The sequence below is a fragment of the Vidua chalybeata genome, chromosome 14 (genome assembly GCF_026979565.1).
Source record: "Vidua chalybeata isolate OUT-0048 chromosome 14, bVidCha1 merged haplotype, whole genome shotgun sequence".
In the NCBI taxonomy this organism is placed as follows: domain Eukaryota; kingdom Metazoa; phylum Chordata; class Aves; order Passeriformes; family Viduidae; genus Vidua; species Vidua chalybeata.
The window spans coordinates 13,191,395-13,215,023 of NC_071543.1; the positions used below are offsets into that span (position 1 = coordinate 13,191,395).

Here is a 23,629-nt window from a genome sequence, read left to right on the forward strand (position 1 = left end):
ACTTTGGCTCAGACATGAGCAGGTCTGAGTTGTGATCATGTGTACAGTCACCAGTGAACAGAAAGGTAATTTAAAAATGAGTCATTCTGGTGATTTGGGAGGTAAAATGCTCTGCTGGTCTCCCTGTCTTCCTGTGGTACTTGGAAATTCCATAGCAGCGGTGGTTTCACATTTCACCAGCTGGATTTTTTTTCTTACCTTTTTTCCAAATGATTGCCACTGACAAGCTAGGATGCCACAGGCATGTTATCTTCAGGTAGTTTGTTTTCCTAAGATGGGTGCATTTAATAATAGCTTGAATTACTGAGAAACTTAAATACTTTAAACAAGTTGTAATATCTGAAATGCAGTTGTTCTTTCTAGGGAAACATTAGCAGAATTCTTAAAAATCTGTATGTTTGATTAACTATTGAGTATGTACTGTAACACAGGCTGTTGTGATTGGCATGCAGGATTGCAAATTGTCTTCTTGGAAGATTATTTTTAGTAATTGTTTTTTGAATTAGATCTGAAAGCATTCCACTGAACAATAAACTGTGCAGCTCAGTCTTAGGGCATTGCTTATTATAATCTCTGAAGATGAAGCCTTGCAGCCTCCAAAGCACCATGTCCCTGGATTTCCTGAAGCTGGTGAAACTGGGAACTGTTTTGGACCTGGAATTCTTGTGCTCTAATGCCCAGCCTTTGGCTCTGCCCCCTTTTTTACAAGCTGACAAAACTGTGCCAAGAAATAGTTGGAAAGAATAAAAGAAAAAAAGCACAGCATCAATCAAAGCCAGAACAAACCAACAATGAACAAGTAAAAAACTACAGTAAGACCAGTAAACCTGACAGATAAACCAGTGTAGCTGAGATTCCAATATCTGTGTTACATATATTCAAAACCTGGTGCTGTTTTACTTGTACATTGATACTGCCCCCTTTTATGTGATGAAGGTGAGGCGGTTTATTTTTGTTTTTTAACTCCTGCTACAGAATTTTAAGATTTTCTTTCTAGTGTCTTGCAACTAAAATCTTATTTCTCCTAAATATTGAAGGTCTTTTTAAGTTACTGGCTCTGACCAAGATTTTCTTTTGCTGCTCAGCTGTTCTTTTGATGTTCAGTTAGTCCTGATTATGCTTGGTCTAAATAAGATCTCCTTTTCTTCACTGTATTTTTCACCTTGGTGTTTGAATTCTCGTTAATGTGGGCCTTTCTCCTGCTGAAATAAGCTGTTTTGACCTTACCTGCTTCTTGAAGCAGCTGAAATACTTCTGTAGCTGTGTGGTGAAATATAGAGCAGGGCATGGATTTGTCCGAGAACTAAGTTACCGGAGGAAAATGTTACTTTTAAAGTATGTTATTTCTTGTCAGCATGATTTGCTTGCCAAGGCTGAAGCCAGGAGCTGGAGGGTGGTGTGATGCTTCCAAATCTCTGGGTGGTTTGTAGGATGGTATCCAGAGCTTGCAGAAGGCCAAATGACAGTGCATTTTTGTCTGTTGTTGGCATAAGCAAAGAGGGTGAGATTTTTGATTTTAGTACTTGTTTTTTTCCTAGCTATCTTTGAAAGTCTTCTGGTATGTGTTTAGAGTCTAAAATTATTTGTTCATATAAATTATCAAAGGAAAGGCCAGTAATATACTGGTAAGGTAAAGGCTGCTCAGATTGCTATTAATAAATTCTGGACATAAAAGTGACTAAGTTGGAATGTAATATTGGAAGATTAGAAGCAAATACTCTCATGGTTCAAATTGGTTCATAAACAGCTGAAATAACTATTATTCAGTTCTGACTTCTTAGTTACTGACCTGTAGAGGATTAGTAGTTTTGTGGAATATGTTTGGTTTTGGTCCTTTAAAGGTCGTGGGGTTTTGGTTGGGTTTTTTTTTTTTTTGTCATTAGTGTTTCTCCTGGCAAATAAAGCCAGTGGGTTTTTCTGTAAGCAGTGTTAGTGGCAGTATTTTGAATTTAGGAAAGATTATTATTTAATCACTTCAACGTGAACTCCTTGTGCATCTGCTCAGTGTTGGGTACTTGACTCTGTTTTGCCCTACTGTATATATGGAAAGGAGAATATACAGACTTCTATGGGGCTGGAGTTTCTGTCCCTGAAATACATGTTTCATTATATACACTGGCTTGAGTCTTTCTGGAGAAAAACATTTTACAGAAGCAGACTTGTCATTGATTTAAGTGTTTTTGATTCAAGAATCTTTTTTTTTTTGAGGATAAGGTAGAAAATGGAGTACATTAACTAATCAGACTTAGTTAGAGCTGGATATGGAAATCTTGCATTTGCTGCTCTTGTTCTTATTATGAGAAGTTCTTCCATATTACTCTGTTTATTTCAAATGTAAAGTTCTCCTTGGCTTTATCTTTAAAGATCCTGTGAGATCTGTAAGATGGAAAATAGTTTCCTTGGACAGCCAACCATTGGAGATCAGCTGCTCCTTGTACCTTCAGCTTCCCTACTTCTGCCTGGGGAAATGGTACATGTTTTATTTTGCAGGCAGTTGAACACACTGCAGCAAGATCAAACAGAGAGCTGGAAGCTGAGCAAACATTTTCACAACGGGAAAATAGCAGAATCTCCAAATACCAGTGAAGAAGACTCTTACTGTTTATTTTATAAAGAATACTCTTAAATTCATTGGAGTTCAAATCAAGAAATGTAGACTGGGAGTAATGTTTCTTTTGTAAATGTTTTGTTCCCCCATGTGCTTTAGTAACAACTTGAGGCAAATGGTCTTTGCTGGAAGACACTTTCTGACCTCCAGCCTGGCTGTTCCCAAGAACATTGATGGACTCACTGGTGGGTGTTTTTGCCAGACAAAAGGGAGCAGTCTCACCTACATTTAGGGGTCCTTAGAATTCAGACAAAACAATTTTGGTAACTATTCACTTAAAATTGTTTAAGAGAAGCTTTTTTTGGATAAGGCAAATCATCTTGTTGGGATCTGGTGCTATTTCATTCTGAAAAAATACCATTAACTAAGTCACTTTTACTCTAAAACAGTGACTCTATGCTTGCATTTCATTTTTGCCTTGAGCTGACCACAGGTGTGGGAGGTTGCTGTGGCTCTGCTGATGAGATACTATATTTTAAGTTATGGTTGTGTGTGAGTGTTGGTGTTTTATTGAGAATTACCTGGTTCTTTTGAGCTGCCAGGGCAGTTTAATCATAAAGCTGAACCAGTCTTGGTGAAAATCTGTTCTTTCTTTGTCCCATTGCAGAGTTTTTTCACTTGTATCCCTTGAATTAATCTCAAGCTTGAAGAACTGGTTAAGGGAGCTAAACTTGACCAAAATACTTTTGTTGTATCATCTTGGGATAATTCTCTATTCTGAAAAGAAATCCACCCAGCTTAGGTTTGTCAACTCAACAGAAGTATTGATCATCACATGTCCTTTCTGCTCGATTCTTGTATCTTTTACAGTTCTGAACATGTCTCTCCTAAGACCATTTACAGAGCCCTCAGTGTGTACTAAGGTTTGGCAATGGGATAGAGCAGCTTAAAAAAACCACAGGAAAATCCTGTCCTCTCACGTTCTTGCACAACTTGGCACAGCCAGCAGGTGGTTGCTGCCGAGGCAGTGCACAGGGAGGAGAACCTGCTTCACCTGCAGGATGTGTTGCTCAGAGGTTGTCCCAGCAGAAGTCAGGCTGTCTGAAATGATCCTCTCCATGTCTGCGTCGCTGGCATTCCTGGTGGAGCACGGGGAATGTCTCTGGTGCCAGATGATAGTGAGCCTGGGTGAATAACTGCTTGCTTGCTGCAGGAGTGCCTTGGAGAGTATGGTGTGATGGCTGAGAGTTACAGGAATATCCAGGACTTTCAGGCTTTTAGCTAAGGCATCTTTAAATCCTGTACCAATTCCCTGTGAGCTGGTCTTTTCTAAAATAGCTTCCCAACTGTGCAGCAAATCACTTTAAAGGGAAGAGAATGTGAATCACACCTGTTGGGCCTGCTTACCAGAGGGTCCAGAGTGCTTGGTTGGACTGATCTACCCTCATCACTTGCTGTTCCTTTGATCCCTGGGCTTTGTCAGCAATAACTTTTTTAAAGACCTCCAGATTTTTAAGCTGTTACCCTGAGATACTAAATAGTAATTTGATTCTTAATAGGGTGTTTGCAGCCACTCCTTTATTTTCTTCCAGACTTAATTTATGGAAGAAAGGACAAAAAGGAAATGGGTATATGCCAGAAGAGGCAGTGACATTATGGTGCTTTTGTCTTGGTTTTACCTTTGCTGTTACTTTGGCAGCTGCATTTCTGATTTCCAAACTTGGCAGTTTCTCCTAAAAAAATATTTACATGCTAAATCCAAATACTTCTATTAACAGCATCATCTCTACAGCAATTTTCATGGTAATACAAAGTTTTTCCAGTGCTTGGCAGTGTGTTTTTCTTGAGTCTCCCATTGTAGGTGTAACCATGTTTCACATCAAGTTGTCCATAACTGGATTAGGTGTGTGCAGCATGTAAATGGTGCAGTGCATCTGTTAATCAGGAATATAATTAATTTTTGTTGGGAAGAGAGATAAATGCCAACTTGCAGTTGATTGCAGTTTGCTGCTAGAATAACTAATAAGCTTTTTTATTTTATGTAACAGGCTGGATGGAAGGAAAACCATGCAACATTCATGAATGAACTGAAAAACCTTCAGGCTTCAGGACTAACAACCCTTGGTCAGGCACTCAGGTCATCGTTTGACTTGTTAAATCTCAATAGATTAGTGTCTGGAATAGACAATTATGGACAGGTAACAAATCTATCTATAGTCGTCTGTCTTTTATATTTCTGTGTTTTTTTAAGTTATAGTTGGTGAGGGATTTTGGTGGTTCAAGTTCCTTTTTGCATTTAACTTTTTTTTAATGTTGAATAGCTCTGTGTAAGAGCTTGAACTGGGGGCTCATTTTTTCTTATTATGGCTACTGAAAAGACCCTGGAAAATGCTGGCATTTTTTTCCTCACTGAAGTACAAAGAAGCAGAGTATAAATGACCCAACTGTAGACTCACAGGAGTAGCCCATTTTGTGTAGTTCTGTGTGGTTCCACACTTACTAAAAAAATTACAGGATTATTTTGAAAGATTGCTTACCTTACTGTTTATTTTATAATGACAAAAATACAAGCCTCTCAGCCTGTGTGTTAAGGTTGCTCTTAGCATTCTTGTGCTTTTGTCTGTAGGGAAGGAATCCTTTCTTTTTGGAGCCATCTATTTTGATTACCATCACAGATGGAAACAAACTGACAAATACAGCTGGAGTCCAAGAGGAGGTAAACTTGCATTAAGTTCTTTCAAGTTATGGTTGTGCAGGTTGGTGCTATGCTGAGATGAATATTAATCAGTTTTTTCCTGCTAATTGTACTTCTTCATCGTTGACCTGTTTTTATAGAGAATAGAAACCAGCTATTCTGTCACTGCCTCGCCCCTAAATTCATAGTCTGTAAGGGTTTTGAGATGAGAACTTCAGATAAATTAGTGGGTTGGAGAGAAATGGGGTCTTTTACAGATAAATGAATTAATTTGGATATGATGTTTTTAGCTGGTGTGTCAAATACTGGAAAATGTTCTTAAATCTTTTTTCACCAGCTTCATCTTCCATTGAATTCTCCTTTGCCTGGAAGTGAACTAACCAAAGAACCATTCCGTTGGGATCAAAGGCTGTTTGCTCTGGTGCTGCGTTTGCCAGGAGCTGCATCTGCTGAGCCAGAGCAGCTTGGGAGTGTGCCTACTGATGAATCTGCTATCACCCAGATGTGTGAGGTTACAGGAGGTAACTGGATGCTTTTTTTGCTTTGCTTCACATTTGGCATTTGCCTTGAAATATTTCTTTTCCTTTAATTCACCTTCACCTCTTTCTGTTTTTTCTATCTGAATTACTTTGTGTCCATGTGAATCCATGTGGTGCTTTCTTGGATTCCAGTAGCACAGGAGAACTTTAAAATAAAGCAATATTCCTATTTCAGGTCTAGATGTGAGAGCATTTTCTAAATGCAGTAGGAGGTTTTAGAAAATTTCTTTGGTTATTCTGGAGGTTGGCTTTGCTCATCATGAGGGTTTTTTTTTTTTAATTTTTTTTTTGTTTAAGTGTTGAATTGAGCAGGATTGCTATTAGTGAGATGTTAATTCTGCTGCAGGGCTGATAAGCTAAATTTAATCTTTAAAAAATTAATTCTGGAGCCTATTGCTTGATATGTTGATTAGGATTTTTTTTTTTAATTGGTGCTTGGAGAAATTGTTGTGTGGGAGGAGGAGGTTTGAGTAGACAAAAGCAGATTACATAGTCTTGGTGAAATCAGGCCTTCCTAAGGGCCTCTATAAACTTGGCCTTGGTCCAGCCTGATGAAGCCTTAATGGCCTCTTTTTAGTAACAAAATCTCAGCAGGTTGTGGGGTTTTGGTTCTTTTTCTTGGTCGTATTTGATTTGCAAAGTACTTTGCCTTTTACATAAACTTGTACAGAGTTTGTTGCTGTTATTTTGGTTAAAGTTGCAAGCCTTGGCAGTATGACTTAGGTAATAAAACATCTTCCTTAACTAAGATTACTCAAAATTTGCTTTTCTGTTTCCCCTTGTAATTTCTCCCTTGCATAGGTCGTTCATACTGCGTTCGGACACAAAGAATGTTGAATCAGTGTTTAGAATCTTTAGTTCAAAAAGTCCAAAGTGGAGTTGTTATTAACTTTGAGAAGTCAGGACCAGACCCAGCTCCTATTGGAGAAGGTACAGTGATTGTTGTTTTTTTTTTCCCCCTCTCCGCTCCTAATGTTTAAGATAAAATGTTTTGTTTGTGTGTAGATGTCCTTAAATGTCTTCCATGTCCTTCCTGCCAGCTTTTCCCTGTAGTGTACAGGATACACCTTTTACAAATGTTAGTTTGATCCTTGCTAAGTGAAATGATGCCATATGTCTGCACATGCTTGTATGGATCATCTACTGCTGGCTGGCTCTGTCACTCCTCTTTTTGGATGGCTGAGGAAAATGAATGTTTGCAGGAAGCATTTAAGTTTGAATTACAGTGTTGTCAGGACTGTACTTAAAATAATTAAATCTAGCAGTAGTGTATTTAAACACTTAAACATCTCTAAAGCAATCTCAATGCTTAATTTTCTGTAGATTTTCATTCTGCTAAATGATCACAGATCAGTAAGATGCAGGTGAATGTTCTTAGCTGTGAGTGAAAAACTGTGTAAAGAACAAAGAATTACTTTGCTCTCTGTGAGTCGAGTGCATAAGAGGAAAAGAGGAAAGTGCACTTCAAATGTGAAGCAGTTCTTCAGATTTGCAGAAGTTCATGGCTTAAAAGGAGAGGGCTGACCAGTTCCAGTTTAGGAAGTTGGGATCCTGGAATATCAGAAAACACAATAGCTTTAGCATCACCTGAACATTCTAGCAAAGCCAGCTTTATTCCTGCTTTCATTCTGGAATCAGCTTTTTCTATGTTTGTTTTCTCCTTTTGCTTATTTGAGGAAGGCTTTCCTATAACGCTGTGCTGGACAGCACAGCAGCAAATTCCCAAATGTCTCTGGTGGCCCAAATATTCTCTCCTGTGTGGCAGAATGACTGGTGAAATGTGGGGTTTTTGTTAACTTCATTTCTGTCACATTTGAATGGGTGATGGGCTGTGGATATGAATGTATAAAAATGTCAAGACTTTTAATCTCTATGGAAATTGAGAAAGTCCTAAACTAGAGAGAAATACTGTAGGATTTGCCCAAGCTGTAAAACTCACTGTTTTTATACTGCATTGAAACCAAACTGGTGTGTCACAGAAACATGGTTTCCACAGTATTACTGTCTAATTCTCTAAAGCAAGGAAAACTAGTAATGTAAAATCTTTTTAAAACAATGAAGATTGGTTAAGTGGGTGATCTCTGCTGTCCTGTTTGCTTTGAAGAGCAGTCTTTGAAAACTACTGGTTACATCTGTAGTGTTACAAAGATCTTTATACAAAGTTCTTTATCCTCAGTGTGCACGAGTGTCTGTGCTGGTGGGCTGGCAGGGAAGGCTGGCCTTTGCAGCAGCCTGTGGGGTTTAAGTGATCTGGGAATTGTTGTAATTAAAAATGTGGCAAAAGCTGCCTCCTGCAAGATGGATCCAACTTCTCCAAGAAACTTTGCTCCTCTTTGGGTTTCCATGTGTGGCAGCATCAGTCAGTGAGCACTGCAGCTCATGTAGGAATGCAAATGCCAATTCTCAGCCTTTCCAGGTGCAGCAGAACCAGCAGCAGTAGCTTGGTGCTGCCTGTGGGAACTGTGTCAGACACTGAGCTTAAGCAAATACATTTTCCATAACATGTGAGTATGCCTTGCTGCACTCACTGTGTAAGGACTGTGTCACAGGAGCAGAAGGGAGATCAGGGCAAATATTGGAATTGTTTCTTAGATGCTTCTATGTACACCTGGATGCATAGGTTATTTCAGCCTCTGATATAAAGATCTGTATGTCTTTGGAACAGGAGTAATGAAATTCCTTACTGGCTGCTAATACAGAAATTTTGCTGGCAGACAAATGCATGCATGTAGCTTTTCATTTTCTTTTTGTTATTTTGCTTTGTTTAAATTTTAGATGGACTTGTTGATTCATCCAGGCCCATCAATTCATTTGCTTCTCAGCCGTGGCATAGTTGTCATAAACTCATTTATGTACGGCCTAACCCTAAAACGGGTGTTCCTGTGGGGCATTGGCCAATCCCAGAATCTTTTTGGCCTGATCAGAATTCACCAACACTGGTAAGTAAAATAAGAACTGAAAAAAGGATTCTGTATAAATAGTTGAACAGACTGAAAATAGATAATGGATAGAGTAGTTTTTACTTTCTCTATTTATTGTATGATGTGACTTTGCTTTAAAGGGTTAAAACAGAATGGTATAATCTAATGTGGCTACTGTAACCTGTGACATTTCTTGTATCCAGAAAGTTCACTTCAATGTATATGGTTAGTTAATTTGCTGAAAGATTTTAAAAGGTTAAAAAATTGAACTGTAAGTTACTTCATGTAGCACAAATCATAGTGAGCCTAATTAAATTTTAATCAAAGATTTATAAAATTCATTAACATGGAAAAAGGAGTATTTGTTTTTGAAAGAAGATCAACCATGGGTTTATTTTCCTTGGTATTACTTCATGTGTGGACTCTTTCACTAGTAGGAAGAATTAAAATGGAAACAGAAGAGCTATTCCCTGCAGAAAATGAGGAGAAAAACAGTGTTAATTTCTCCTTTTCTTACTGAAATGATCGTACATTTGGCATGCCTTACTAGCCTTTAGAAACATCTCTTTTGTTAGGCATGTTCTGTTCCTGCACTTCGCAAGTGCACGTGGTACTTTCTGTCCATTCTCCTTGTTCCCACCTCCTGATTAAAGAGGGAAAAATAAAAAAGAGATTTGTAGAGAGTTCTTTGAGAGATTCTCTGTGAATTGACTGCCCTCTCCCATCTGTTTTTCTGTGGACTTCAAGCTAGGAAGAAGAGTTGAAGTTTCCTTTAAGCCTGTCTGTGTTGTAGCTCAATTGACATTAAGGCTTTTAAATATAAAGATAAACATATTTTAAATATAAAGATAAATAGTGGCATATTAACCATGTTTTTCTCTTGATGGGAAGAGTGTATCAGTATGTGAGCATTATTTTTCAGTTAGAGAAATATTTAGTTTATATTCTGTTATGGTAGCTTGTATTTATTCTCTTCGAAGGACTGCTGTGGAAACTGAGCGTTTTAAGACTTACAGGATGGTGAAATACCCGCTTATGGATGTTTTTAAGAGAATTGATTTGTTTGCCATAAATATGTGAAAACTGATACCCTTTTCTTCCCTTTCAGCCTCCACGTACTGCTCACCCTGTGGTGAGGTTCTCCTGTGTGGATTGTGAGCCCATGGTCATAGACAAGCTTCCTTTTGACAAGTATGAGCTTGAGCCTTCACCCCTCACCCAGTACATCCTGGAACGAAAGTCTCCCCATACCTGCTGGCAGGTACTTGCCCTTTATTTGATTCTAGAAATGTAATGGGTAATCTGAGGTACTTCAGTCTTTGCAAGCCTGGAGAATTGGGGCCTGGTTCAAACTCTGCAGCAGATGACAAGAAACATGTCAAGGTTTCACTTACCTCCTTTCTAAGAGAATTATCAGGAGTCAGAATTGAGTGTTCACAGGCTTTGTAATCTCATTTAATTCTCTTTCTGGGTCCATCTCATTTTGCTAAGAAATGTGCCCCCCAGGTTCCATTTTTGGATAAATTGAAAATCTCTGCAGGCTTCCATTTGCTTCCAGGGAAAAGCCAGCACTAGTTTCCATCATGTTACCTAATGAACAGCTGCAGATCATTTTCACTAGATGGTTGAGGCTGCTAATGGGAATTGAATGGAAGCTGTTGATCCTGTTGACTAGATTGGCCTTGAAGAGGTTGAAGTTCTGTTGCTGAAATATTTGTCACGTGATACTTTTGTAATTTTTTTATAAGTTTGTGTCCTCTCTAAAATCAAGCTCCCATCTTGGTGGTGTTCTTTTAAATATTAGCCTAATGTGTACACCAGGAGTATGCTCAGTAGGATCCTTTAGCTGGGAATTTGGAGGTGTCTTTGTTTTTGTATCCCTAATAAATACTATAACTTAGTTGAAAATATGACATGCATATTCAGAAGGAAAATTAAAGCTACTTAAAAAAAACTAGTTTCAAAAATGTCCTTTATATTCTGTTAGGGACATTATTTGAGTTACTAAAATTACTCTGCTGTTTTTCAAAAACTGCTTTTCTTCTCCCAGCTACACATCATACCCTTACAAATCAGAGAAATAGGCTCATTGTCATAGAAACCATGCAACAAACCCAGTTTCTTATGCCCTGAAAAAAACAGAGGAAAACCACTTACTATTTGCTCCAAGGTTTATTTTTTTCTAGGAAAACCATTTTTGACTTAGATGTGGGATATTTTGCTTGCCTCAGTCAAGAACATCTACAGTTTTTATCCTATTGAAACATTGTTTACATGTATTGCTTTTCAGGGTTAAAACACTCATATATGTGCACTTAAAAAATAAAGTAAATTTAAAGAATGTTGGCACTGAGCACAATCAAGACATTTCTTGAGTGGTTATTTGTTTTGTTTAATTTCTATGCTTAAAAATGTTTTGCATTTCTTTTCATCATTGCTGTAAACATCAGTTGTGCTATTTTTGATTCAGAAGACTAATTTCAAATAGCTTGTTTATTTAACATTCCTTCAACAGATGTCCCTAACCTGTTTTAAATAATTTCAAAAACTCTTCAGGGCATCACTTCACAGTAGTTTCACTAAAGCAGTAAAGATTACTCTGTGAAGAGCATTTCCACACTTACTGGGTGTACGCTAAATGTTGCATGTCTCAGTTTGGTGACTGGAGAATGTAAGTCCTCACTCACCCTGATGTGTTCAGATTTGTCTGTGCTTGATAATTTACTGTCTTAATGCAGTTGGATTCAGATTGATTTGAATTTTAAAAAGTCCCATTGCTTACTGTTCTTCACATTCTTCATTCTAATACAGTGCTCTCTCTTATTCTTTGTCAGGTATTTGTGAGTAGCAGTGGAAAATACAGCGAACTCGGCCACCCCTTTGGGTATTTAAAAGCAAGCACTACTTTAACCTGTGTAAACCTCTTTGTGATGCCTTACAACTACCCTGTTTTACTTCCATTGTTAGGTAGGTAACACATCTGCATTGGGCTGCCAGTGCAGCTGCTCCAGAGTAAAAGCAAAACAATAATGGTTGGTGTTCTGCCTTAGTTTGAGACAATATAAAATAATGGAGATCAGAGAGTAGAGAATGTTGCAAACTCTTTTAACGTACTTTGGGAGGAGAGGATTTTCATACCCCCTCTCCCTTTTTTTCTCTCCAGCAGAGGAGGAGAGCTACCTGCTTCCAGTGCATGTTTGATGCTGTTCACCTCCTAGACACGTAGCCTCTTCCTTAACCTGGAGTAAGCTTCAACCTCCATTCTTTTCCCTCATTTAGGGTGTGGTGTATCCAGGTTTTGCAGTTGCTCTTGTAGCAGCTTATTTTTTACTGGAAGATGAGATGCAGTGTTTGTCACGGGTGTTGGGAAGAGGGAATTCCCTAATGCAGTTCAGAGCAGTAGAAGGAATTGAGCAGTGAAACAGTCTGCATTTCTTTCCTGCCCAAAGGACCAGGTTTTGATTTTGTTTTTTACTCCTACAATGAAATTATTTTCTAAGGAAAGGTAATATGAAAAGGTGCTGTGTGAGTAACTGGCATAAAGGTAATGGCAGAGAGGAGTTTCCAGAGTGCCACTAACCCTTTCAGTTGCAGATGCTGTTAAGGCTTTTTTGTTCTAATCTTGTGGGTGATACAGAAGAACAGTGACCAAGCGAATTGAGTTTTACTGTCTTACACAGGATTTTTCTATTCATTTCTAGGACAAAAAAAAAAAGATCAAAACACAATTCAGGAATGCCTTTTTGAAATCCTGGTCATAACCAAAAAAGAAGAAACTTGTGCTTGCTGATTATGTGTCTTTTATAGTTACCTATGTAGCCTGGTGATTGTCCCAAAGTGTGCAAGGAGGATGAGAGTTTTGATGACTTTGTGGTTCCTGAAATACTGCAGCAGATCCACTAGCTGAAAAGCCATCACTGATCCTAAGTTAACTTCCCTGTTCATTTTGATGTTGACATTTGCAGTTCTGCTGTGTCTTCCCTGGCAGCTCTTGTCTTCCCCCTGCCTTTTTTTTTACAGGGGTGTAAAGCTCTTCCTTCTCTTTGAGGAAAGGCACTTTTCAGTGTGTGTAGTGCTATTCTGCAGTTTACTCACCTGGTAATCCATTTCTTATATTTCTGAAGGCTCTTCAAAGGAAGATGCAGAGTTTCCACATTGCCTGAGCTGTAAAGTGGATGTTTTCTTGAGGGCATGAATCCCACGCATTCCATATTGTTCATACAAACACGCACAGTGTTACCTTCGGATCTCCTTCCAGGACTTCGTTTATCCTTGGTCTCTAAAGCATGGTAGAATTAAGTTCTGTGGAATATACCTTCAACACAAAAGTAGATCTGGACCCTTTTCTACTTAGCAGTACAGAAAAAGAGTGAGATGATAAGCAGCATGCCTGGTTATTATTTATAGATGCTCTTAGCAATACTGACTCTGTATTTGGCTCTGTATTTAGGTAGGAACACTCCTCCTGTGTCTGCCTTCATACACATTAGTAGTGGCTACTGATGGTTCAGCAGAGGACTGACATGAGTGTGTAAAACCAATTTTTCATTACTCTCACCCAGATTTAAAAGGATGTGAGGACTCCCAAGACCAGGAGAAGTCTGCTCCATTCAGCCACTACCTCCCATATTGATCACTGTGGTTCTAGTGGCTCCTGCCCTACTGGTAGAATATTGTGTTGGAGGACTGGTTGGGACAGTACCATGGATAATCTACCTCTGTTCCTTCTGGTGATTCTTTCAAAGACAAAACCACTTTACAACTGTATATTTATTTGTACTGTATCATCAAATGCGTTCAACCTTAGATAGTAAGATGTTTTCAGATTTTTTTTTTCTTGCATTTTTGTTTTCCTCCTGCATTCCTGAGCAGGCGAAGTTTTAATTCTCTTTTTGAAAAATAGTGCAAGACAGCCCTACAAACAGGTAAGACAGGTTGGCATGAGGTAGCTTGCAGGTGATACTTGAGCAAACTAAAACAAGTTGTACTGGTCTGTGGCTGAAGGAGATGAATTGTACCACATCCTATAGCCTTGGTGATTTTATGTCTTGGTTTCTGCAAGAGTGGATTTGGGAATGCTGTAACTTCTGCTGGCATTTAAATTCCAGAGCCTGCATTCTGAAGCTTTGTAAGGGAAAGGAGCCAGTTTACAGGACTTGATAAAACAGTGCCAATCCATGTGTTAATGGACTCATGCACTGTGGTTGGCTGACAAAAGCACTGGTCTCTGGTCCATTAGCCATGATGGATGATGTGGGATGAGCAGCTCCAGTTTGCTTTCAGGAAGCTAGAGAGAAGTCCTGGCTAGCTTGGTGCTGGTTTGCTCCCAGAACTGAGGAGGTGGGATGCAGTTCTTTCTGTTCAGTAGGAGGCTGCTGAAGGCAGAGCTTTTCACAGGCAGATGCTGACGTGCTTCAATTCTGAATGCTTGGCCCACAGATGATAGAAATTTCCTCTTGAAGGATTGTTGCAAAGCTGTTGTACTTCAGGTGCTATGCTGTTTAAAAACATTGTACAGCCAGGTTCGTGAAGCAGAAGTTGAAGGAGGGGTTTTAGGGAGAGCTAAGTAAACATGAGGTATATTTCTAAATGCTTCTGCCTTGCCTAAGATGTTTCCTTGGTTCCTTTTAGCTGCATGGGTGGGAGGGCAAGCACTGCTGGGCAGTAGGAGTTCATTGGGAGTGTCAGCAGAAGCAGCAGTGAAACAGCCATGCAGGAAATGCCTTGAGAAGGTGGTTAAATACCCTTTCTCTGTGTGTCTAAATATGCAACAGGATGAGCATTTAGAAAATGTCTGCCTGTGAAGGACTGCAGCCTGGACAGTTTCCTTTGATGTTTTACAGGCTCTGTGAGAGAACCTGCAAGTAATGATTTTATATTTTGGAAACTAAGGGCTGTGTTCCCACCAGTGTGAGCACAGCATGCTGTGGCTCTGGGAGGAACACCAAATACATTTTGATACGTTTTGTGTCAGTGGGGAATCAGTGGCACAATACCTTTCTTAGGTAATGATGGATGCTGTTTTCCGTTGCAGTGCCTTAATTTTACTTGGATGGTTTGCAGGGAAGGATACTGTTTTCTGTGAAAGTAAAATCATGAATCTGCTACCTAGAATAGAGGATTAGTGCATAATTAGGAGAATTACAGGAGTCAACAGGGAATGGTGGTGTACTTGCTCAGGTGGAATTTAATGTGAGTGATGATTTAAAAAAAAAAGTTAAGTTTTACTTTGGGTTACATGGTGAATGAACTGTTGTAATTTAGGCTTCAGCTGAATTAAATTACCTGCTGACTCTCCTCTCTCTCACACTCTCTTTAACTGTTCACTGATCTTTAAAGGTGCATCCAGCCCCCTTCTATAGTACTGAGTGTTAAAAGTGTGTATTGTGTCCTGTTTGTCACAATTTGGTTGCTTTGTACATTAATCTGAAGTGGATAAAGATTTTGCAATGCAATTTTCAGTTAACTGGTCTGTGTGATTTTACCTGATCCCTTGAGTTGTTGCAGCTTGCAGGCTGTTCATAATGGTTTTTACTACCATGTTCCCAATTATACAGTGCTTTTAACTCCCTCTGAGTTTAGAAATAAAAAGAATTCTGCATTAAGTAGACTATGCAAAAATTAGTATCTGAAAATAATTAGGTAGAAGTAAAACTAAATTGTGTAAGGATTTTTTTCAGTACTTTCTGATTTTTATCTGCAAAAGTTTGGGATTTAATCTGTGAAAGACATAGTTAACTAGATGATTTTTAGTTTGCTTATTTGTATAAATCATCATGTGCAGCCCAGGGCACAGGGGAAAAAGTGCCTTTCAGGTGCCTGTGTTGCAATCTGCTTGACAGTGTGTGTCTCAAACTCTCAAGGCAGAGGCAGGTAAGATGCTGATGGTGAAGTTCTCTTTGAAACTTGTGGCTGTGTTTACTACCCTTTTGAGAAGGTGGCAGTTCCTGCAGTGATTTTGTGCTATGGGGAGGCTGATTTTAAGAAGCCGAAGTTCTGCATAGGTTTGGGACTTTTTTCCTGGGATAGCAGATATCAGGGAGGTGCTTTTGCATTTGATGTCTGGGAGTAGAAGTGTGCTGTGGATTGGGAGCCCAGGTGGCTGAGCTGAGGAGTGCCTGTGCCATGTCACAGTGCCTGTGTGCTCTTACTGGGAGAGCCTCACAGTGCAGCAAGTGAGACATTAATCAAGTGCTGATTTAAGGTTCAAGCTGTACTCATAGACTGTAAAATATTAGGGCGTACTATAATACTGACAATCTTGCTTTTTAAGGTGTTTTTTTTTTTATGTTGAATTTTGAGAGGGGAGGAGTTTAACTTGTGTTTTGCTGCAAAAAGGAAATAGATCTGTGAAATAAGAATGGATGTTATTTTTTGTCATATGTCATGATATCACCCCAGGTTCTTTTGGATAATAGTGCTAAGCTTGCAGGTATATTGAGATTTTAAATGGAATTTTGATTTGTCCTCTCCAACTCCAGCCCACTTTCGTCAGGCCAGGGAAGAGAAGAAGTAGCATCTGTAGTATGTTTTTTATATGTAATCCAGAACTCATTTAGATTGGAAAATACCTGTAATTGAGTGTGGTTTGTCTATGAGAATTTGGGAAGTAGTATCATAACATCTGTTCAATTTGTGCAGAATACCGTGCAAGTCAAATTTTCTTCTCCTAATACATCTTCCTGAAAACTCAATGTGGAGAAAACTATTTCCTTGCTACATCTGTCTTTTGCACACCCTCTTCTGTGCATCTCTGTCTCCTGCAGCTCTCCCCAGTTAATTTTTGGACATCCCCTTTCTTCAGACCTGCATATCCTTCCATTAGCCTCACTTTGCCACGTGCTACAATCGTACTAAGAAGAACCTTTATTTCAGTGGATAATTCATAATTGCACATGGTAAATTGCAGGATGCTGTGTTTGGCATAGAGACCACAGGCACAGTTCAGTGTGCACAGCAAATAGGCCCACGCTTCTCCTGAACAGCCAGGTGCACACCTGGAGTGAGCCATGTGCTTCTAAATCGCTACCCAAAGGAAAGAAATGTCTGGTTGCCCCTCTCTTAAAGGACAGCAGTTTTTGTAGCTAATTTCTCTCTCTTGTCTGTACCTGTGGGAGACTTTGCTGCCCTGGCATGAGGCAGGTGATGTGGCTGGAGGTAACCCCTTATCTGCCGGGTGTAGCTGCTGCTGTTGGCAGCAAGTCCAGCAAAGCCGTCCAGAAGGATTCTCTGATTGGACTTGTTTTATTTCCCTTTAATGCCAAAGAATATTTTTACTGGAGACCAGAATTCATCATACAGGTTGAACAGAAGAAAGCTGGTTTGAAAATGGAAATGGAATCAAATTAATGTTGTTTGATTTAATCAGATACAGGGACTCCCTGATGTACAAGAGAGAGGCAAGGGAGGTGAAACAGGTGGATTGTTGCACCTTCCGTGCTCTGGTAGTTGTGTGCAGTGTTTAAGTCTGGTGTACCTTGTAAGTTTGGTTGCAATGGGGACTTGCTCTGGATTGCCTACTGCAGCTAGGAGTGGGGATTCCCAATCCTTCACACCTCAGGTTAAGAGCAGTTTTTGGGGGGAAGCCCCATTGGGAGATGGGTGGGGGGAGAAAACGGGGGGAAACCTGGCACCTGTGGTTTTGGACAAAGCTAAAGGTCTGGGACTGTATAAATGACACCTTCTTTTGTTGTTTTCCTTGTTGCAGATGACTTGTTTAAGGTTCACAAACTTAAACCAAATCTGAAGTGGCGACAGGCTTTTGACAACTACTTAAAAACAATGCCTCCTTACTACTTACTGGTATGTTCCTCTTCTCATCTCATCCTCCGGGGTATAATGGCTGGTGTGACCAGAGTCCTTTGCATCATACCTCTTCCTAGTAAAGTTTTTTTACATAATTATGATGGCATTTTAGATAGTTAACATTCTGCCTTTCAGAGGTATGTAGATTAGAGCAAACATTTTTAAGCATTAAAAGAATTGTAGAAATACTGAGGAGAAATAATAGCTGTGTTAATATCTTAAGTGTTTAATAAAATGTCTTTTCTGATTATTAAATATTAAATTAATTTTGATCAAAAGTACTTCAGAACATTCAGAGAAACCAAATTTGGCATTATTTTTGTAACTGGATAAGGAAAATGCAGATTAGGTTGTTTGTTAATGTGGGTGAAGTGCTACAACTTGGGAAGCTGATATTGACTGGGCCAAATAAAGGGTGGAGGGAGGCACTGTGTCACCTTTTACGTGTAGCTTGGACAATGCACCTCAATATGGACTTGCATCATCCCGGCTATTCTGGACCTGAGCCTTTGAGTGGAAATTGCCAGTGGCACCACACTGTGTGGTGTCTTGGTGATGTGGCATAATGTCCATTGTGAGCTAGTTAGACACCAAACTCATGTCACATGTTATCTGAATAGACTTGAATTTTAGTGGCCAAAAGTGGAAAAGCTAGAGCACTAATCTATGTGCCTTAGCTTCCTATGATTGAGCTTATAAATTTCTTTTTTTAAATACTTATTCTCTTACTATTGTGTATTTTGTTTTCCTTATAGCCATTAAAGAAAGCCCTAAGGATGATGGGAGCTCCAAATCTGATATCAGATAATTTAGATTGTGGACTTAGTTACAGTGTTATCTCTTACCTTAAAAAACTCAGCCAACAGGTAGTATTGATGAAACCTTTGCAATTAGAAGTGCGTTGATTATTTAGTTTGTGGTAATCTCATTATAAAGCAGTTAATCCCTGTGGGGGAGTTCATATGGGTGTGCAGCATATATTATAATTGAAGATTGGTGAGCATTTCCACTGCAAATATGGATGAATTCAGTATGGTTCTGTAGCCAGTGATTGTGCCTTCTGTAAGTGGTGGAGAGGAATGCAAATGAAACCTCTTCAGCTATACTTTAAATATTTGTTAGATTTTAAACTACAAAGATAATCATTAATTTGATTTATGCCTGCTCTTGCCATTGTTCTTCACAGCTGATGTCAGAGGCTTGTTTTCAGTCTCACGTTTATTTCCATGTGTCCTTTGGCAATGTATATTTAAAAAAAAAAAAAAAAAAAAAAAAAAAAAAAGTATGTTCTTGTCTGTGGGGAGTAAAATTACAGTTTGACCTTTATATCTGAGCTTCCTGTTTCCTTCAGGTCAAAGTCTTTCTATGTGTTAAGTGTGACCTGGTGGGAAATAGTCTTTCATATCTTTTTCTCTTTGCCAAGACTGCCATTCCAGGTGTAAGGGCCTGGAAGTTCTTCCTCTTTAGCATGAGGAGCTCCTAAAACTGCAGTTCAATATCTAGAAGGCAGTGGGGAAGCAGTGCAGCCTTTAAAATTACAAAGCAAAAATCCTCCGCCTTAAAGAATGCACAAAATACATCCCAGAGCCTCTGAATGACTGAGCATCTACTAGAGATAAAACTTCCTGTGGTATTTTGGTAATCTAATGACATGCAAATTCCTATGATTTATCTGCACTGTGGAGTTGGAATGACTCGAGATGGCTGCTGTGGCTCTCACAGACGTTCTCAGCACATGGAACAGTTTGAATGTGTGGAATGCATTATCAGCTCCTCTATAGGCACAGGCAATTCCAGAATTCTGCTGTGCTCCTGCTGTCCTTAAATTCAATTTCCCACAGATAATGAAGCAAACTGTGCAGAGGAGGAGATCTGGGGGAAGTGGCTTGCAATCACAGTGGGTTTTGGGGGTTTGGTTGGTTGGGTGTTTTTTTTCTTTGGCGGTATTGCTAGTGGGTAAAAAAACCTTAACTCTGAATACAGTTAGAAGTTAATACAGTAAAATTCTCTGTAGCTGTAATAAGAAATCTGTGCTAATTGGAGAAGTGATGCATTTTTAGAAATGTACTCATAAAACAGGTTTCTTTTGCAACTTTTCTCCCTTATATTGTTACAAACATACAGGGCAAAACTTAGTTCATAGGTTGCTTCAAAAATAAACTGAAATTATATTACTATATCTGAGTAATACTATTGTTGTAAATGCAACTTTACTGTAACCTAAGGCATCCTGCCTTCCATTTTGTTTTTTCTTTCCCATTAAAGATGGTTCTTCAGGGACACAACAGAGTCACAGACTTGCAGCAAAATCAGGGAATATTCACAGACCTCCTACTGGCATATAAATTTAGATACACTGGCTAAATATTTTTCCATATGTTAGCACATTAGGATTTCTTTATGCTTGAGATCTAATCTATGTAATCCAATGTATCCCTGGGTAGGTAGTAGGGAACTAAAATTGTAGTTTTATTCTGCTAATGTACTGTGTGTTTTGTACTGGAAATGTGCAATGCCTGCTGATTCTTTAACTCATGATGTGATTCCATTTTAGACAAAAATAGAGTCGGAACGGATAATAGGTTCAGTGGGTAAGAAAGTTCCACAAGAAATTGGAATAAAAGTGAAAAATCACTCCAGTGGCCTCTCCTTGGTACACAGTAGGGATTTTAAACAACTGCTGCAAGGGATCACTGGGGAATCTCCTCTGAGACTGTCGGAAATGAATGTTAAAGAATTTGCTGGATTCCACATAGGACTTTTAAACAAGGTAAACAGCACTGTGATCTTGTGTGACTAAGTAGTTAATCTCATCTGTTTTATATGGGTAATTTTTATGGACTTAGTATAGAAGGAAGTACCTTTGCTGAACTGTGATGAGTACAGCATAGACATAAAGAGAGAGAAGAATAAATGCAATTTTTTTGCACTTGATTTTGGGACACGGTTTGAAAACCTCATGGTAGTAAATGAAAATTACTGTGTTTTAAGTGCCAGTCTCTGCAAAAGACAGCTATTGTTCATCCACAAATTAATGTGTGTTCTCTTAATGGAGCTGAAAGCACTAATGCTGAATAAGGTCATGTTGAAAAGACAGGCACTGAGCTGCTTGTATCCAGTTATGAAGCTCTGAAGTTGCTTAAGTGTATTTTTTAAAAGTTAATGTTATTACAGTTCTTAGTGGAATTTATCTGTGCATGAGAACGGATGGATTAACTGAAAGTTACTTATTTTGTTATAAAACTAGGATTTGAAGCCACAGGCATTCAGAAATGCATATGATATTCCCCGTCGCAGTCTTCTAGACCAGCTAACTAGAATGAGAACCAATCTTCTGAAAACACACAGGCTTATCTTGGGGCAGGATGAAGGTAAGGAATTGCAATTCTTCATTAATAGTTTGAAGAAAATACAGCTATTTTTGTTATTTCCTTATGGTAGTGGTTTCTGGTGTGGGAGCAGAGGTGGGCATTGCTTATCTTGCTGAGTCAGACAGTGTCCTTTTCTTGACTCTGAAGGGGAAGGAAGGAAATCTTTGCCTTCTGTCATGCAAGATGTCATGCCGGCTTTGAAATTTAAAAATAAGTTCCATGGGAGAGCGTTCACATTCACCAGGGTTCAGTAGACATGCGTTATAAAGTGATGGGGGCTTAAGGCAGAGAGGAGCTCTCTTTGTTTTTTGTGAGGTGCTGGTGGTCTAAAGATGCAGTTGCTGACATAGAAATTAAACTTTCTTATTTTTTATTCTTCTGCCAATTAAGCTCAGCTTTTGCCAGGCTTATTTCCACAATTGTAGTCTTCAGCTCATTCTCTCTAGTCAAAAGAAATAATCAGTTCTAGTTCTTAAATGCTAACTCTTGAAATTGAGGTGTGAAGTTTGTATTGCCTTAATTTTAAGATTAAATTAAGATCTCGTTTCTGTTGCAGACTGCCTTCATAGTGTTCCTGTTGCTCAGATGGGAAATTACCAGGAATACCTGAAAATGATGCCTTCACCTCTTCGGGAAATTGACCCAGATCAACCAAAAAGACTCCATACATTTGGCAATCCATTTAAACAGGACAAGAAGGTAGGAGGGGTCTTGCTGCCTGCTGTGCCTTCATATTTAATGCAACTTGAAATAATTTGTGCATAGAATTTCTCCCCCACAACTACAATATATTGCTAACCTGTGGAAAGGAGGGATGTTTCCCATGTGGTCCAAGACTCTGCTTTACAGAGTGGGACTGGGCTCTCTCTGGGTATCTCTGGGTTGGTTATCTCTGTTCTGAGAGCTGTCAAGCGTTCTGAAAGCCTCTTGAGTCTGAACGCAGAGGGACTCCACGCATCAGGGGATTGGTGAAACAGTTGCTGGTTTGTACTGCTACTGAATTCATTACTTCTTTTTCAGGGTATGATGATAGATGAAGCCGACGAGTTTGTGGCTGGGCCCCAGAACAAGATCAAGCGTCCCGGGGAGCCGAACACGCCGGCGTCGCTGAAGCGGCGGCGCAGCATGTCCCCCCTGCTGCGGCGGCCGCAGTCACCGCCCGTCGTCACCAACCACGTGGGCGGCAAGGGGCCACCCGCTGCTCCTGGCTCCCCCTCCTACCTGAGCCTCAAGGGGGTCCCAGCAAATAAAGGTACACTGAGCTGTGGTGCAGCAGCTCGGCTGGTGGGGGGGGATCAGGGGAGGAAGGGAAAAGGTTCTGCCAGCGCGTCTGTGCTTTGCTGGTATGTAGGAGTGGGTTTCTTTTGTTGGCTTAGATGAACAGGCTGCTGCTACAGCTAATGAAATCTGAAATCAAAAAGCTGCTTGGAGATAGAAGGTATCTCAGATCAGCTTTTAGTTTTTCTTCGTGTATTCTGTGGCAAAGAAGTTGTTTCGTTTCCCACAAATAGGAATTTTCATACCCACCTATTGCATCAAATGGAGTCAGAAGAAAACTCTGTTAGCTGGGTTTGGGGAAGAGAAGGAAGATATAAGTTTACTTAGGAGTCGTGACATTGCACTAGGAATACAGATGGTGACTTCACAATAGTGATAGGAGATGTAACAGTCCAAAGGGGAAATATTCCCTTGATCACATCCACAGTTGAGCAAAAGTATTGGAGTGTTTTCCAGTGCTGTCAGATTGCTACACAGCACTTCATGCAAAAAGGATACAGAACTGCTTCTGTTTGGTTCTTTTGATGCTGCACTTATGCATCAGTAAGATATGTATTTTTCACTTATAGATACCAATAACAGTGTTGTCCAGGATGGCAATGGAGAGAAGAAAGCAGAAAATTGTCAGTCAGTGGAGAAGCAAATTGATGGCTTACCTGTGCAAATGGCTCCTGTGGTTCCAGCTGCTGTGGGAGAGGATGAGATGTTACCCAACGACTTAGACTCCTTACCCGTTGAATTCAATTGTTTAAGTGAAGATGGCTTGGATCACAAACCTGGTACCAACGCACTTGTTCGAGGGCCTCTGAATTACAGTGTGAGTGGAGATGACCAAAAGCGGGCCATGGAGTCTACTTCTGAATCGGTGCCAAATTCCTTTAAAATTACACCTACCATGTTGGAGGGAAGCAATGCTGACATCAAAATTAAAGTGATGAAAGAGGTTCGCAAACCTGGAAGAAGTAAGTTATTTGGGTTTCTTTATTTTAGTAGTATATATTATATGTGGTACGAGAGAGAAGACTTTTCCTGGAAGGAAGGAGCTGTTTTCAATATACACACAACTTGAGATTTTGAGCAATTTCTGGTTGCTCATAAATGAGCAATGGAGGGGCAAAAAGGGAGGAAATACTGAGTTGAAGTTTAGACTTGTGCTTGGGAGGTTGAGTGCCAAGTCACCCTATTTGCCCTGGAAGACAGGTTAACTGGTGTAAGAGGTGCCCTATGAAAGCAGCACCTTTCAGAGGTTTTGGTTTTGTTACCAGTGATCTAATGAGCAGAGAATACTCTGCTTTAGGCTGCACTGCTCCTGTGTATACAGAAAGTGTACTTGTTGCTCTGTGTCCATCAAAAAACTCCCTTTTGCAGGGCAAAGGCACATCTCTGTAAGGGTGTGCATCTTGGAATATGCTTCGAAGGGAATAGTAACAGTTTATAGCAGAGTGATTTTTTTTTTTTTTAAATTTTGTGAG

The 23,629-nt window shown here is 39.5% G+C and overlaps 1 protein-coding gene across 6 annotated transcripts in view; it reads left to right on the top strand.

Annotated features, from left to right (window-relative positions):
* The window catches only part of LOC128795094 (integrator complex subunit 6-like), a 39,462-nt gene that overhangs the window by 13,450 nt on the left and 2,383 nt on the right, over nucleotides 1-23,629 (top strand). For 3 of the 6 annotated variants that reach the window (XR_008433391.1, XR_008433392.1, XM_053955565.1), the window contains exons 3-16: nucleotides 4,597-4,746; nucleotides 5,175-5,264; nucleotides 5,581-5,764; nucleotides 6,584-6,712; nucleotides 8,558-8,721; nucleotides 9,812-9,964; nucleotides 11,538-11,670; nucleotides 17,411-17,505; nucleotides 18,264-18,374; nucleotides 20,063-20,278; nucleotides 20,756-20,879; nucleotides 21,436-21,578; nucleotides 21,900-22,131; nucleotides 22,727-23,119. Coding sequence is in view for 4 of the 6 variants with exons in the window: in XM_053955565.1 (XP_053811540.1) it covers nucleotides 4,597-4,746; nucleotides 5,175-5,264; nucleotides 5,581-5,764; nucleotides 6,584-6,712; nucleotides 8,558-8,721; nucleotides 9,812-9,964; nucleotides 11,538-11,670; nucleotides 17,411-17,505; nucleotides 18,264-18,374; nucleotides 20,063-20,278; nucleotides 20,756-20,879; nucleotides 21,436-21,578; nucleotides 21,900-22,131; nucleotides 22,727-23,119 (2,317 nt within the window). In the remaining 2 variants the exon portion in view is untranslated. Of the gene's footprint in view, nucleotides 1-4,596; nucleotides 4,747-5,174; nucleotides 5,265-5,580; nucleotides 5,765-6,583; nucleotides 6,713-8,557; nucleotides 8,722-9,811; nucleotides 9,965-11,537; nucleotides 11,671-11,866; nucleotides 11,948-17,410; nucleotides 17,506-18,263; nucleotides 18,375-20,062; nucleotides 20,279-20,755; nucleotides 20,880-21,435; nucleotides 21,579-21,899; nucleotides 22,132-22,726; nucleotides 23,120-23,629 lie in introns of those variants that run through there. The other 3 variants (XM_053955567.1, XM_053955568.1, XM_053955569.1) reach the window with 3 other exon arrangements.